The sequence below is a fragment of the Lagopus muta genome, chromosome 5 (assembly GCF_023343835.1).
Source record: "Lagopus muta isolate bLagMut1 chromosome 5, bLagMut1 primary, whole genome shotgun sequence".
NCBI classification, from domain to species: domain Eukaryota; kingdom Metazoa; phylum Chordata; class Aves; order Galliformes; family Phasianidae; genus Lagopus; species Lagopus muta.
In genome coordinates, this window is record NC_064437.1 from 15,670,179 (window position 1) to 15,687,552 (window position 17,374).

Consider the following 17,374-nt stretch of genomic DNA (forward strand, 5'->3'; position numbering starts at 1 on the left):
CCGCGGGAGGACGCTCGAGGCGCCACGGGGAAGGGCGGGGCCGGGCGCCGCGCCGCGAGCCCTCATTGGCGGAGGCGGGTACCGGCCGCGGCCCGAGCCGCGCCGAGGGGCAGCCGCATCCTATGGTGCGACCGTGCCTTGGTCCCAGTGGCGGGAAGGGCGCTGTTCTTTCTGCCTTAGGGCCGGCGGGCCGCGCTTCGGCGTCGTAGCGCGGGGCGCTGTGACTGCCGGCACATGGCGCGCTGCGGTAGCGGAGCTGCGCCAAAGGGCCCCGGCCCGGGGACGGCGGAGCGGCAGCGGCTGAAAGAGGCGCTGGCCGAGCAGCTGCGGCAGGACCTGAGCAGGTAGGTGCGGGCGGGCCGGGGCGGGCCGGGGCGGGCCGGCGGTGGCGGCGGTACGGGTAACGGGTAACGGTGTCGCTGCGCTCGCGCAGGTTGCTGGCGGAGGGAACGCACACCGACGTGACGATCCGCGTGGGCGACGCGGCGCTGCGGGCTCACCGAGCGGTGCTCCTGGCGCGGGCGCCGCGGCTGTTCGGCGGCCTGAGCGGGGGGCGGCCGCCCCGCGAGGCACTGCGACTGCACGGACCGGGGCCCGCCGAGCTCCGGCGCTTCCTGCGGTGAGTGCGCGGCTGCGGCGGGCGGGCAGTGGGCTGGAGGAGCTCCCGGGCCCTCGCCCGGCACTAACACCTGTTGCGGAGCTTTCCCTTTCTAAGCGGTTCTTCCACAGCCTTCCCGCCTTGCAGAAGAGTTTGCTGCACCTTGCTTATTTCCCACTGCACTGTCCCTCCTCTGACGGCACACAGCTACGTGCTGCTCGGTGTATTGGTATGGAATGTAGATGTTTGTGCAGTCGAAACAGAAAGGAAGCAGCGAAAGTGCTGAATGTATCCTTTAAAATTGTTTTTGGCTATCACTATGCTAATAGTAAGGCTAACTGTCAAAAGCAACGAAGGAAGAATGTGCCAGTGGTATGCTGAAAAATGGTCAGTGCTGACTAGGGGAGCCAGGAGGACTTCGTGAGTGATGCACCAGGTCAGGAACTGCATGGCCATCCCCAAAGCAGTTATGGCTGGGGCTGAGCAGCTGAGCAGTTCCCTGGAGTGCTGGGTGAGGTGTGGGTGGTCTGGCAGCTTCTCGGGGACTACTGCAAGGGCCCAGCTGCCTTCCCATCACCAGCTGCCAGCAGCTCCGTGTCATCGCTCTTATCCACTCCAAGCTTTAGGCTAGTACACGAGGGTTGCTGACTGGTGTCACTACCAGGCCTCACAGTCCTCCCTGACCCATAGTACCTCTCCTCCTTCCCAAGAGCCGAGCAGTACTTGCTTTACCCTGACGAAGTCACAGTGATGCACCTACCTCCTTAGCAGTAGTGCTGACTGGCAACATGGGTGTGCATGGGAGCAGAGCAGCAGGCACTGTCACACTTCCCAAAGAATTCCAAATGTGCCTAGAAGAAAAAATGCACTTTTAGGCTCTTGAGGGGTTGAGAGAAACGAGAAGATGTTGCTATTCTGGAGTTAAATGCCTAAAAGTAATATAGGCTGGCCTTTTGTTGTTCGTTTCACCCATTCTTTTCATAAACTTGTAAATAAGGCAGCATATGGCTGAAATATTTATTCAGGGTACAAAACTTTTAAGTATGAAAAGATGTTTTTTCTATTGAGATTGATATCTAAAGCCATGTAATCAGTGTAGCTGAGCAGGCTGATGACTGGTGTTGGTCAGTTTTCTATAGGTCTCAACCAAGCATCAGTGAAACAGTGAGAAACAGAATGCAGTTTTTGTCTCATTTTTGTCTTACATACATTAGTGCAATTTCATTACTTTACCTTTCATATAAGTGACAGTGCAAAAGACTTTCATGCAGAAACATGATACTGTAGATGAGAAAAACTCCAAATTATTTTAAGGTGCTAATTGGGAAGTTATTGGGAATAATTATCTTAATTATTTATAAACTGCTATAGTATAACTTTGCTGTCCTAATGGGATGCATTTAACATGCCTAGAGCTCATAAATATTTTCTTTTGCTTTGGTCTGTTTATAGCAGGGCAAATAATGACCTCTGGAGTCCTGCAGGCTCTCCAAGAAGTACGGTCTTAATCATGAAAAAGATCAAATCAGCTCATCTAAATAAAACCTTTTTCCATTCTTAAGAACTCTTATTTTTGAAAAGAGTCGTCAAGCTCTTTTCAATTCTTAGGTGAATTCCACACGTGCTCTGAACAGTGTACGAAGTTGCATTTTTGCAGGATTAATTTGAGAAAAAAACAACAATCTTCAATGCTGTTTGATAGTTCAGCATTTGAATTGAGTCACCTAGTAAGTTCTGCACAAGCACGTGCCACAGAATGCACTGAAGTTTAGTGACAGTGAAAGGCTTTGGACCAAGGAAAGGAAGTAGCTCTGGTTGAGAAGAGCTTAGCTTCACTGTTGGACTGGTGACTTCTGCTAGTATCTGTGATTCGTACAGCTAAGACAAAATGACTTGGATCTTAGCATACCCAAAGTTGTGCTGTAAGTTACAGTTTATTGAGAGGAATGTATCCTAGTTCTTGGAGCACATGAATCACTGTGAGGAGTTGCATCCTAGACCTTACCAAAGACCTGGTGCTGCAATTGAGCTCCTGAAAGAAAATTATTTTCAATAAAAGTTCTAGATTTTCTGGTTATAAATACTGTACCTCAGTAGAAGAGAAGCAGAATGCTAATATAATACTGAAGCCTTCATCAAATCTACAAAAAATTTTGTTCCCTTTTCCTGTTTGCATTTAGCTTGTCTTTTAGCTTTCCTTGGGGATTTAGGATTTCTTTTTCTCATAAGCTATATTTGGCTTTCATCTCGGTGAGACTTCCTTTGGGCCTCTGCCCTTCTTGTGCAAGAGGGACATAGGCCACATGTTACTTGCGGACTGGAGCCTATGCAGCTCCCACAGCCAAACTTCTGTTTTTGAGCAGGTTGGAGGACATGGTGAGCTTTATGCTGGTCAGTGTGACCATACTTTTGCTTATACCAGCACAGCCTCAGTGTGAAATAGGTGAGCGCTGCTTTGTTTTCCCCTTTATACTTCAATGTCTCAGGACACCAGGAAGAAACTACTGGTCACAAAGAAGTGCAGCATCCATATTGCAGATGCTGATCACCCTATACATTAACACTTAAAAACACAACCAGAAATGGTCAACAGTTGCAAGCATGTCAGTGTCAGATTACTGCTCACACAGGGTTCTGCAGTCTGCCTCGACAAGTGAGAAACTCAGCATTCCGGAAGGACAACAATTTGTTGCAGATAATTAGATCATTAATGTCTTACCCTCTGAGAGGTAAGCTGCTTTTTACCCTTTTTCCCATGAGGGGTCAGAAAGTATATGAAGTTCCATAGAATCCATACTGAATTTGACTGGTTCCTCCATTAAGGATGGACTGTTTGTAATAAAAGATGTTAAGTGAATTTTGTTGCTGTGTATCATTAAGGTGTGAGGAAAATTCTTTCTTGGATGGCCCCATCCAGCCTGGTCTCAAACTCCTCCAGGAATGGAGGCTGGGCAAACTGATCTAGTGGGAAGTGTCCCTGCCCACGGCAGGAGGTTGGAACCAGGTGATCTTTGGCAAAAGCAAAATAAATTGAGTCTGCTTAGCCTTTAAGGTCCATTCCAACCCAAGCCATCCTGTGATTCTGTGGTTTTTTTTACACAAACTGAACTATCAGAGTTTCTAAATGAGAAAATGATACTTAGTAAATAACATGAAATCCTGAAAATCCTGATAACTGTGCTGGTACATACCAATTAATTGATTGTATTTATATCATGCTTTGAGAAACAGCTGGAAAAAATATCACCTTTCCCAAAACAAATCAAATTAACAAATACTGTCCTCTAAATATGGGGAATGTGAGAAAGCTTATGCAACTACCTTTAACTTGATCAAGCAGCTAAATTTTGAATTGTGGAAGTTAAAATGTTCCATGAAGTCTCGGTGATCAGTAAATGCTGAGAAAATTGGGAACAAATGCTTGTAAACCGAAGTGTTTTTCACCTAAATTAAGGGATTAAGGATTTTGCTCCTCTGACTCGTCTTCTAAAGACATTTGTCTATGTAACCATGTCTGTGATCTGAGTTTGTTACTACAGCACATGAGCTTGGCTAGTCAGTGAGAATATTCAGAGTTTGCTAAGCAGGGAATGTGGAATGGAGGGAAATAGGTCAGATGCTACATGTGTTTTGTAGATTTTATGCCATGAATTTGTGTATCCTGTGTATTTTACACAGAAGTAAAATGTAATTCATAAGAAATAGGCAAAAACCTTTCACTTGGATGATTGCTTAAAAGGACAGATTGTTCTGCTGACATAATTAGCTTTCACATGGAATTGTAAAATTGAATCTGGCAGCAGTGAGGCAGCTGATGTCGCATCTAATGAGAAGAAATTTACAGAAATACTGGTCACGATAAATCAATTAATTTAAAATTACCATCTCAGCTACAAAAAGCTAAGCACTATCAAGCAGATAATTCTTCTAGGAAATCTAAAGGGAAATGGAAGAATCTTAAGAGGTAAACTGAGGTTGCACATGTGACATGCCTAACCTGCGTTAACAAGGATTCGCTGCTATAGATGTACTCCTGAAATATCTTAGCAAGTCTCCCACTGTTAAGTGCAGTGCACAAAACTATTTGCTGCAGTTATGTTCACTGAAGTCTTTGTAAAAGCTATGGGTGGGAAACTGTTGATGTGTTTTCTACATTCACTGTTATTTGATCACAGCAAAGTTAATAGATCTTGATTATTTTGGGATTTTATTGTGATAATACATAGGTCCACTGTTTGAGTAAAACTGTTTGATACAGTATTTTAGATATCTGCAGAGGATATCTGAGGTGAATCTAGTTACTGCTTGAAGTTCTAGCACGTTATACAAAGTTCCTATTGAAAACAACGCACAGTTGTGTACAGGTTGTAAATAAAAAGAGAAACATAATTTGTGTCTGTGTCTGCTGATTGTATTATCCCTCACAATACCAAGTACCCCGGTTTGGCATCTACACTTGTCCTTCTTTTATAAAGTTAACATTACATTTAACTGATAATGTGCTGCCAAAAAGTAGACTTAACCCATTTCATACAGGTCAGGCTCCGGTGCTTCATGCTTACTGTGGTATTTATGATGGAGAGTTTTCTGATGGATTTTAGCATTAATATCTGTTCTGCATTGCTAACTGAACTTAGGAGGGGAAAAAAAAAAATCAAAATAGAAAAACAACCCTCTCTCCTACCATTGTTCTGTAATCTTTACTGATGTTCTAAGAGTCTGGACATATGTATAACATATCTACAATGACATGTACCAGATCTTTTCTGCTTAAACACTAAGCATTTAAAAACTCAAAAGTGCTTACCTAGTGACACTTATGTATGTGTACATATAAGTACGCGTGTGTGTATACATGTTTGTAGAACTATTTATGTATCTGTATATATATATTTACATACGTATAAACATATACACAGGTGTATGTGTGTATATAAAAATAACTTGGTTTAAGGAGAGCGAGGCTGGTAGCTGTTTTCTCAGAAGGGCTTTCAGTGAAGAACTCTCTCAGGGAAAGCAGAATCTGTTGTAGGCAGGATTTAAAAGGCTGCTTCCTAACTAGCTGAGAATATGGTTTTAGATTTGGTTAATATTTAAATCCAGTGTTCTTTCATGCAGGTTTGTAGCTGCTTTGGGACAGTAAGGGTGGCTGTCCTAATAGGTTTCAGTAAAGCTTGGTGCTAACAGTGACTTTAGGTATTCTTGGAAATAACAAAAATGAGTTCTGCATAATTTTAAATACGGATTGTTTGTTTTAAATCAAGTCTTCTTCCACATTTTTGCTTAATTGTGTTCTTCCCATGGTTCTTAGTGGTTTGGACCATGTCACTTTGGGATTTTTGTCCGTCTTGTGGACAGTGGCTGTGGTTTGCAGTAAGGAGACATGCTTCCTAACTCAAAGGACAAAATAAGTAGAGCGTAGAGTAACTTCTCAGATCCAGAAACCAGTTGTTTGGTTCTGGCTTAACAGCATGTCTGTTTACTTGTTTTATTTGTAGGTTTCTTAGTTGTAGCAACTGGTGCCATTTTTACTGACTTAAACTTACTGGTAATAGAACCATATTCCCGAGGTTTCCTATGTAAATTATCTGAAAATACTCTAAGGATTCCCTTTTGCCTAGTTTAGCAGATTGTCTATGGGTATGTTTTTCAGTTACTGGCAGAAAGAGAGCAAGAATATTAAAACAATTATTTTTATGACAAAGCAGTACATCTGTTAGAACCAGTTCTCCCTCAATCAAGTTGTACTGTCTTTACATGCTGAATATGCAGCGGCAACAGAATGGTGAGTACATAAGTTTGTGCTGAAACATTAACTCAACATGTTGAGAGTTAAGAATGAGGACTCAAGTCTTTTGAATACAGGAAGGTGATTTCTTTATATCTTTTCTCTGCCCCTTTAACAGCACAGTGTTGGAGTAGCATATTCCAATTACTGCTTTCACAGCGTTAACAATAAATCCTCTTCACCATGGAATGAGTGATTAACTGCAGATCTGCAAGTATCTATCCCTGGAATCCTAGGCAACTGTAGCTCTTCTGTTAAACTTTGTTAACTTCATCAATCTGGTATGAAACTGCAGATGAAACATCTTATCTGTTCACATTGACTATTTAAGGCTCTATTAAGTTGCTGAAGAGCAGCATCTTTCTTTAAACATGAGAGCTCTGCATTCACAGACTGCAGGCTTTGTTAGCCTTCCCAGATCTTAAGCCAAAAATAAGTTGGTGAAGCAGATGGGAAAGCGGGAAGCTGGAATTACTATATGAGAAAAATGAAAACTTTAGACTAATTTTAACTGAAAACTTTCATGCTTTCAAGAATTCCTTTTGAAATTATTTTTTTTTTCTCTGTAAAGTTTCACATGCTTCTTGGGTTCTTGATGTTAGTAGGTCTTTTTTTTTAATTTGATTTAAAAGATAATGTCTTTTCTTGGTCATACTAAGATTTATAAACCTCTGATCTATCATTACTAATGCACTTTGCTTCTACTTTTGACAGCACATGATGATGGCATACGAGTTACAAAGAGTAGGAAAAAATGCCTTTGTTCCTTGTAATTTACCGGTACAATTTTATTAGTAACGTTACTTTGGTTCTTTTTTTGGGAGGGGAGTGTTAAAGACATGCATTTGTTTTCAGAGTTTTAAAAAGTTTTCTTGTTAATTGCTCTACAGCCCAGCCTTTTTTTTCCTTTCTGTTCATGAACTTTGTTAAGCAAAAAATGACATTCTAGATTTTTTTTTTTGGTTGGTAAATTAAAAAATTGCAGGAATGAAATTCAGTATCATCTTTTAGGCTTGTATATTCATCTGATAAAAATCTTCAAGAATCTGAGGAACTGGCTATGATGAAAAACGTTCTGGAGTCCAAATTAATACAAGAAAACAACAGTGCTGCTCTTCAGAACACTGCAACAGATGTAAGTTGTCTTGGAGATGACAGAAGTGCAGCAGCTGATCAGAATGCTCTAAGCAGAGCTGTTCAGAAAGAAACTGCTTCTTCACGTAGCAGTGAAGGGGAAATTCCTGAAGGCATTGATGCAAAAAGTAACAAAGCCATGGCAGGTAGGTTTGCTACTATATTCTCCTTGGTTTTGTTGTGTTTGTGTTTTGTTGTTTGTTTTTTTTTTTTTTCCTTTTAATTAATTATCCAAAGGTTTATATATACATATGTAAAACTGAGGGAAAAGATTAAAGTTTTTGTTGTAACACAACCTACTTGGATATTCTTTGCTGTGGTCTACCTCATTTTCACATACCCTGAAAAAAATGAACTGCTGGAGAAATTTGGCAGGAACAGTTCCCTACCAGTCTGTAGTGGAAATCTGTTAGAATGTACTAAGCACTACTCATGTACATCATCAGTGTATCCTGCTTTTTCTCTGTAGTGCAGCAGACTTCAGTCCTGAGCACACAACATCTCTCCCCCAAACCTCCTGCCTTTTTTTTTTTGTAATCCTACTAGTTCCACGTGTCTTATTTTATGAGGGCTTTGGAATCTCTCAGAGCTTTCCCTACTGCAGTTGTAACTGCATCCATGCTGGAGGTGGTTGCTGCTACAGCTGTGTCAGTGGGGTAGGGTCAAGCATCCCATCTGTTCAGACAGAAGCAAGTAGCTCTACGTAACCATGAACTTCTTCAAAGTCTGCTTCTCTTGAGTACTGAGGTACCAGAGCGTTGGTTACGTGATCTTACAAAAGAGTCACTGTAGCACTCTTCTTGCATAGATACATAACGAGAAGCACTGGTCATTTTTCAGTACCTCTGCTCATGATGCCAAATAAAATGCACGTCCTACTGCTGGCTCTGAAAAACCTTTCAAGGAGAATTCTACTTTGAGTATGCAGTGTTAGAATCTGACATCTGAATTTTTTTTTCTTTCAAATATTTCAAATTGTATCCTGAAAATACTCCAGTGTACACCAGACAAAGTGAAAATGGCTACTTTTCTCCACCTGCAGGTAATTACAAGCTAGAAACAGCATCTGCATTAGGAGATGACTTGTTGAGGCTCTACAAGAAACGCTGCTGTCCAGATATAAATATTTGCATAGAAGGCAAAGATTTTCAAGCTCACAGGTATATAAATGATGAGTTTCTTCTAAGTTTACCATTGTAAACCCATATAATGACTATAACCTCATGTATAAATACTGTGTAATTTTTCTTTGCTGACTTTTCAAAACTAACCTGTGTTCTCTATAGGAAAAGAAAAATCTATTAATAAACTAGTCAGCTATTGCTACTGAATAAAATTACCATACAGATTAAAAAAACAAAACAAAACAACTGAGTTCTTTTTTCTACTCTTCAGAATCTGTGTATACAAAATTTGATTTCATGTTGATTCCGTCAGTCATGCCTATGTACAGACTGCTAATCTACATTCAGGAAGTCAGTGGCCTTTACTAGATCAAAAGTCCAAGACCATTTAAGAACTTTGGCCCAATTGCCTTCTGTAGGTTGGGAAAGTAAATTAAAGGGGCAGTACTATTCTTATCTTGTACATTTGATCAGTCTGTTTGCATGCAGTGTTTGCATCTGGAGTAGAACATTGAAGAGCCTGTGTTTTGCTTGCTTTATGTACAAGTAAATAATGGGGAGATGCTCAAAAACCTCCACTACGTTCAGTATTTTCTCAACACAAAACTGGTGTACTGGTAATATAACTGGTGTTATATTACTGACGCTGGAAATATTTTTACAGGAGATGCATCATAGTGGTGGTGGGTTGTTTGATTGTTTGAGGTTTTCCATTTGGTTTGTTTGTTATAAGAGAATTAGGATGTATACTAGATTTCCAGAATGGACTGTGGTAGGCATGTTTTTTAACTCTGGTCTACGCTATAAGGCATGTTCTCAGAGTGGCAACTTTTGAGAAATGAGTACTTTATTCCAAAAAAGTATTTTATTGTACAAAAGTATTCCATCATCTGAAATTCTTTAATTTAGGCCATTCACTGCCCAAAGCAATGGATCTAGTCTAACCAGCATTTAAAAAATGTGGCAGTAAATCATAGAGAAAGCAAGGAAACAGGCACAATAGTTAGTTGTTTTAACACCACATCATATGAACAGCAGGAATAAATAAAAGAAAGCTAACTTTGAGTACAATCATAATGAAAGTACCAGTATGATTTAAATGGATTTGTTTGTTTTTAAATTCTAAGACTGAAGATAGTTGAATCATCTCAGTACTCCTTAATTTCTCACAAAGTCTGATGAACTGTTGTTAGACTTTAAACCAGAGCAGCACTCTGAGAGAGTTGAGAAGCTATACCTTACTGATGCTGTTGTATTAGAGTTCTGTGCAGCAACACAATGTGACCAGTAATTGACTTGTGGCACAAACCACAACAGAAAAACAGATACTTTTATGTCAAATTCATATGGTACATTGATATAGCTCATAAGGTACGCTTTTATTGATGCTGTATGTTTAGGTAGTAGGCACTTGTCAGTAGTCTGCTAATGACTAACATTCATCTGAAGTAGAACGACAAAATTAGACGTAGTGCATTTCATCTCTATGATGCTGTGAAGTGTCTTGCAATAGCAAGATAGCATGCTCAGAGCTGTGATATAATACCCATTTACAGGTGGGCATATTAAACTGCAATGTAATACATTCTGTAAAAGCTTAATTTTTGTTATTGCTCAGTATACCATTGGAGGAGTGCCCAAGAAGTTCCTAATTTTAAATATTGAGGCTCCCAAAGGAGGAAGAAGAGAGAGTTATGAGCGACTGCAGAATATCTGACTAGAAGAGAAAGCATAAATAGCATTCTTCTTACTACTTCTTCCTATGCAAAAATGAAAGTGCTACGAAACCTTTTAAGAGCCAACAAATATTTGTTGTTTTTTTGTTTTTTTTTTTTTTTTTAAAAAAAAAAAAGTAAAAGTATTCTCATGCCAGACGTAACACTTGGTTTTTCTGCCACAGGAAGTACATGACAAATAGGAGTTTTATAAATAACAGGAATCTTAGTAAGTGTTGGGGAAAGAAAACCCATACGCACAAGAATATCCTCTACTGATACCATAATCCAGATAGATGCATAAAGGCCAGTGCTATAACTGGTATAAATCTGGAAGGCTGAAATCATAAAACAGTTCTCATCTATTATCTTCTCTTGCTTTCTGCCCTTTCGCTTCCACCGTAAGAGGCTCATGTTGCAAATGTTTCCTCATCTGTTCTCTGAACACTGATACAGGGAGAAATACTGCTGGCCTGGGGTTTCTTTATTGCCTCTGAAGTAGTAGTAAATTGGATGAGCCCTTTTATAGCCAGTTATGCCTTTTGAATATGCAATATGAGGTAGTAAGTCTAAACAGAACAGATAGCTCTTCACAAATAGTGCTGGAAGCACACAGCATATTGTTGGATTATGTTGTTATTAAGTTGGTTTTTTTTACTTCCAGGATGTGCTTGTAAGTGGCCAGACAATTTTGAGTAAAAACCTTATACTTTTCATTTAAATGGAGAGACATGTTGTAGTGTAAAGAGAATTTTATGCAGAGGTTCAGGATATAATCATTTTGCTAAAATGATGCTGTATGAACAAGATAATTTATTTGGTCAATAAAACAGAAGAAATAAATGTGCAGCTTTGTATTACATAAAAGGAAAATATTTGTCACAATAGATGTCTTCTTAGTGGATGTCAATCAGACTAGACGGAAGTTGTAGCAGAGAAATTTAGAGTGCTTTTGTTTTATTCTTCAGTATATTTTAAAATTCTAAATATACTGAGGGATAAGGCATGCAGTATACAGATGACACCTTAATACATAAAGGGCAAAGATCAAAATCAGTGTTATCAAAGAGTCTCATAATAAGTATTTGTATCTAGTGAAATAATGCTTTTTTGTTCTCTCTAGAGCCATTTTATGTGCCAGATCTAGTTACTTTGCTGCTATGCTGAGTGGAAGTTGGGCTGAAAGCTCCCAAGAGCGCATCACTCTTCAAGGGTAAGTGTTGTCTTTGCAAGCCATGTGAGAGCAAAGGTATGCAATTTAAAATCACTGCAAATATATAGCAAGTGTGGTGTGCACTGAAAGTTAATCTGCCCTGACATTTTTGTTCAACCTGATACATTTCCTGACTACTGTTTTGACTTAGGTATGAAAATGGTGTATGTATATTTAACATGTCAGATGGCTCAGGGGAAGTCTTTTTTGTCAACAAAAGAGTACCAATACTTTTTTTTTGTAGTGTATTTTAGTATTCAGTCTATTTGTAGTACATGAAAAGCATCACAGCTGGATGAACAGTGTATCTTCATAGCTGTTTGTACAAGCATATTTACGATCTAAAAACAAAAAAATCTATTTCTTAATTAGTGTTTATTTGTTTATTAATGATATCATGTACAGTTTTGATAGTGTGCTTGTTCATTATGTGTAAGAGCTGAAAATAACTGAGCTGTCAGTGCAGGACAAATACTTCAGACTTTGTATCTGCAAACTGAGGGCTGCCACGTTAGTTATGTTCCTATAAAGAAAGATTGAGAGATGATCTGCACTTGTTTAGCTTGGAGAAGACTCCAGGGAGACCTCATTGTGGCCTTCCAGTACTTAAAGCTTATTTCCAGGAGGGAGACCAACTTTTTACACGGGCAGATAATAACAGGACAAGGGGGGAACAGTTTTAAACTAAAACAGGGAAGATGTAGGTTAGAAGTTAGGAAGACATTTTTTTCTCAGAGGGTGGTGAGGCACAGGTTACTGAGAAAAGCTATGGGTGCCCCACCTCTGAAATTATTCAGGGCCAGGCTGGATGGGGCCTTGATGGGGCGATCTAGTGCGTAGCAACACTGCTTGTGGCAGGGGACTGGAACTAGATGATCCTTAAGGTCCTCTCCAACCCAATCCGTTCCATGATTTTGTGGCTACCATGTGTGCTGCCATGTGTGTCAGTTTGTGCTTCCTAGTATGTTACCACCATTTATATCTTTTCTTTTTAGTCATCAATATCTGCTGCTTAAACATGTCTAACATTGTAAGGGATCTTAACTCAGTCTGCATGTCAAAGTTCCACTTACAGTAATGTACACAGCTTACAGGTTTTGAAAATTGCACACACACCTCTGTGAAGGACTTCCAGATTTCTTAATCTGAATCCAGCTGTAAAGACTTTGTCTAAATATTTTGAAATACAACATTCCTACTTCGTGTTGTAATAAAACTACTGACTCTATTTTTACTGCAGGAAAAGCTAAAATATATTTGTAAAATTAATGAATTTAAAACATTATAAAACAATTGTGAAATATATGCCTACTTAAGAACTGACTTATTGCCACTAGTAAAGGACTTAGAAAAGATTTAAAAAAAAAAATCCTTTCTGCATATTATCAGCAAAAATAATAATATTTAGATAACTGTCAAATCTTACTTGTAGATAGTCTGCTTAAGACTAATAAAAAAAACTACTGAATATGAGTTCAACCAAAATATCGTCCATATAGATACACTGCAGTGATCTGGAAAATGTATGTAATATTGACAGGTGATTCCTGATAATTCCATTACCTTCCATTCACAGAATGGCTGCATGATGTATCACCCTTTTGATAAAAAAAATTTTTATGTGAAGAAATGTAGTTTTACCTATACTTGTTTTTCATCTCTATTTGTGTTTGGGTTTCTTCTTTATGTTTTTTCTTTGCAGCTTAAGCCATATAGAAATGAGTGTCATCTTGCATTTTATATATGGAGCTATTCTGGACTTCCCAGATGAAGTTGATGTTGGGTATATGTCAACCTTTATTACTTCCAACTGTGTTATGTGCTTGTTCCATAATTTCTCATTTAAGAGTCTAAAGGAAATTTCCTCTTGTAGAATAAATACAGAGATGTAAATATCTTGTAAATACAAGACAAAGATGCCAAGGGTAATGATTATTACACCTAAACATATTTGAGGAAATTCCTATAAAATAGCTGTTGAACAAATACTATTTATTCAGCAGCTACTGGAAAAGGTGGACCAGGTTATTACCAGGCTTTTGTAATAGTATGCAAAGACAGTGAAAAACAGGAGGATCTATAGCTGAATAATATGTGTTTGCTTGTACATTTCTTTTAGCTTTCAGAACAATACCTACAACATAGTAATAATAGCAAATATTTGGAATGTATTCTGAAACCATAACTTGATGTAACAGCTAAGTAGTCTTAAATATGCCAATATAACTGTTGGCATTTTTTTCTGGTGTAATTTTTAAACCCAGTTTCATGTTGCTATTATATGATAATCCTGTTTTAGTGAAATAAATTCTGAAATGTATGAATTAGTTTCTGAAATGATTTGTTTGTTAGCTTTGGAAGTCTGCCACTAAATATTAAAAAAAAAAAACCCTAAAATAATATGCCCTGTAATGTCAAAATTTAGATAATTAATTGATTATTGAAAATAAAGTGAAGGTATTGATTATGATATGAAACTATTAATTTTGTAGGCACTATGCTTTTTACTATTTGGAAGGGACACAGTTTTCAGATACTGTGTAATCACTAACATTTTACGTAGTGCTTGGGAAAATTACCAAATGCCAGAACTCCACTGGCACAAGTACCTTCTTCACTTGTTACACTTCAGGTAGAGAAAATGTGAGTTCTTGTAAACCGTTCTCAGCCAGGAACTGAGAAATTCTGACTAAGCAAAGAGGTGAAATTAGTATGTAAACTGTCTTGTAAGCAGAATGCATATATCCCAACGACTGCTTGATTCCTATTGTTCTTACTTTCTCTTTAGTCGCATGTTGGGCATTGCAGATATGTATGGGCTAGATGGGTTGAAAGAAGTAGCTATCTACATTTTGAAGAGAGATTACTGCAATTTTTTCCAAAAGGTACGTCAGTTCTCATGCTACTTTGTCAACTATAAAGCCTAAAGGAAGAATTTTGATTCCATTACTTACAGATCATATTGATGAGATACTTAGCAGCCATGTGGTTTGTGTTTTGGCTGAAGTCAGGAGAACGTGTTCCTATGTGTGAATCTGTTAAACTCAGAAGGATTGATGGCAGTAAGGCCTGTGTTATCACCCACCTATTTATAGAAACTGACAACAAAAAGCAGTATTCTACTCCACAAACTACATTAAATTACACAGAATAAAATGTAAAACATTCCATTGTATATGTAATTATTCTTAACAGTAGTAGGAATATGTAAATACCACATACTTGCGTATCAGATTTCGTGGATGTATAGTTAAAATTTATTCCTGTTCAGTAAAAGCAGTTTAAAAACAAACAACTGCTTAGAGTCGAGCATTTTCATGCGTTAGGCTCATTAAGCTGAGTGCTACTTTATTAACCTGCAGCAACTAACACTAGTTCCATTTGAATTTGTAGCTCTATACAGTTTCTCTACAATAACTGTGATAACTTTCTAACTTCAGCCTGTTCCTGGAAAACAGCAACCCGTACTAGAATGCATGGCTATTGCTCATTCACTGGGAGTGGAACACCTATATGCTGCCTGCATGAAGTAAGTTAAAATATAATACATTATGATTTATGTTGTTGGTTTGTTTGCTTGTCTGCTTTCTATTGTACTTGGAGGGATTGGGTTTATTTTGACTTATAGAAGTTCACATTTTAAACACTTTTCCTCATAGGACTTTAGTGGAATCACTTGCACAAGAACACTTATTGTCAAGCTCACCTAAAAAAGACACTTTTTTTTTTTTTTCAACAGATGGGTAGGAAAACATTTTGCAAAATGTTTGTCAGAAAGAAGTTTTGCCACTCTACCTACTGAACTGCAGAACAACTGTCTTGTTATGTTGATTAAGTCTTTGGTAAGTAGGGTACAGTGTGTTTTATATAAAACATAGTACTACTTTTTACAGTGTATTTAGCTTTACAATGTAATTCAAGAGAGAATTTCAGTAGTATTTTTGACCTATAGTACAGTTATACGGAGTAGAAGTTACCAGTAAGACAGCAGTGTAGGAAACAGCAGCTACATCTGCAGATTAAAATCTATGTTTGATGGAACTCAATCTAGAGAAAATCACACCCAGTATAATAATAAGAAAGAAGTCTGAAACACTGCTGTGACTTCAGCACAACACGGTATATTCAGAGGGTGAGCAACAGCAAATTGTTGAATCAAAGATTATGTTAGGTGGCAGCATGCACTGTCTGTGATTGCCTTCTCCTCTTTGCCTATATTCTAGTTTGGAAAACTGAACCTTTTTTTTTTTCCCACATACTTCAGTCAATCACTGATTTTTCAAAAGTACAGTAACAGTACAGTATACCGACCTTCACAGGTGACAGTACAGAATTGGTCTCCTCAGCTCAGCATTCATTGTTTGTCATATATTTACGTTGTTCCAATTTTGATCTGCTTCATCTGATCAAAGTTTATTATTGTTTATGCATAAAACTACCCTCAGAGCTGGGAGCTGTTATTTTAACAAGAATTTGGCCCAGTAATTAGCCTATAAATACACTGAATTGTAATAGAGATGTGAAGAGTAAGTAGAGGAGCTACGGGTAAATTTGTACTGCTGTTGCCAGATATGATTGTGAACTAGCTGTGAACTAATGTGATCTAGCATACACAAAGTTGAATGTAGGTAGCTCAGATAACAGTCACAGCATGATTTTGTTTCGTGTTTGTAGTAGACAGCTGAGTATGTGAGGTCTTCAGAATGCTTTTATATCTCACGCTTAAGACTTTATTCTCATGTCACTGGACTGTTGTTGTCCAAGGTAACTAGCTTAGGTATGGCTACCCACACTGCCAAACACACTCCCTAATTCAAGAGATGTAAGTCAAATAATTCTGGCCAAGAACTGCCCCTCAATGAAAGGCTTCCCAGGACCTTTTTGGATGACTTAGCAAGAGAAAACTTACCTCTTCAAGTGCTGAGGCCAGTACGTCAACTGTAAGTGGTGACTGCTGCTGCACATTCAGGTGAAAGCCTGAAAAAACAAGAGATTTCAAAACTATATGGCTGTACTTGAAGAAGACTGTGAGTATCCACAGCTATAAAAAGCAGTCGTTCTACCAGCATGCTTTGGTTTTAAACAGAATGAAGATAGTAGCTATAGCTTTCAAGATAGTATCGTGTTTTGGCACTGTATTAGATCAGTACACTCAGTTCTTCCTGCAATATTTAGGTGGCTTTGTGGTATGTCATACAATGTGTAAGTATCTGAGAAGCTTTGAGTATAGCTTTCTGGATCGTAGATCAGTGCATTGTGATCTGCACCCTTCTCTAAACTAGCTTAATTGTATTGCATAGACTAGAGTGTACTCTGGACACAGCTCTAGGCTCCCTTCCAGACAGTGAGACAGTAACAGGACAGCATGAAAGTAAACCCACACCACTACAGGTCTTTCTTCCCTTCTGTGCCTACTGCAATAAGACAAGATGCTGTGGATGCAGTTTGTGCTGAAATTCATGATTTGTCTTTATCTATCAGCTTTTGCACAACAATTACAGACTGTGGTACTGGGTACCACTCTAGCAGTGTACCCAGCCCCTCCAGAAGATTTTGGAGTCTGGACTAAAGTGTATTTGGGTTCCTGTTCTAGACAGTTAAATTTTGGTCAGTCTCTGTAAGACTCACCAATGTTTTATAAACTGAAGCCTATAAAACTTCTGTAATCACAAATTGGACAAACAAAAAATAAGCCTCATCTGCCCACAGAACAGTTCTGCTGAGTGATCATTTAATTCTGAGCAGTTAAGACCCCATCCAAAAACTTGTATACCTCACTCTGAAGTTTTTAAGAACTCAAAA

General features: G+C 38.7%; 1 protein-coding gene across 2 annotated transcripts in view; it reads left to right on the forward strand.

Moving 5' to 3' along the window:
* The first annotated feature begins 91 nt into the window (after positions 1 to 91).
* BTBD8 (BTB domain containing 8) overlaps positions 92 to 17,374 on the forward strand; it is a 36,690-nt gene continuing 19,407 nt past the window's right edge. The window contains exons 1-9 of one of the 2 annotated variants that reach the window (XM_048944725.1): positions 92 to 344; positions 434 to 619; positions 7,398 to 7,666; positions 8,563 to 8,680; positions 11,483 to 11,572; positions 13,275 to 13,355; positions 14,361 to 14,457; positions 15,013 to 15,101; positions 15,312 to 15,414. In XM_048944725.1, coding sequence (XP_048800682.1) covers positions 235 to 344; positions 434 to 619; positions 7,398 to 7,666; positions 8,563 to 8,680; positions 11,483 to 11,572; positions 13,275 to 13,355; positions 14,361 to 14,457; positions 15,013 to 15,101; positions 15,312 to 15,414 — 1,143 coding nt within the window. In that variant the 5' untranslated portion in view covers positions 92 to 234. The remainder of the gene's footprint in view (positions 345 to 433; positions 620 to 7,397; positions 7,667 to 8,562; positions 8,681 to 11,482; positions 11,573 to 13,274; positions 13,356 to 14,360; positions 14,458 to 15,012; positions 15,102 to 15,311; positions 15,415 to 17,374) is intronic. The other variant, XM_048944726.1, reaches the window with a different exon arrangement.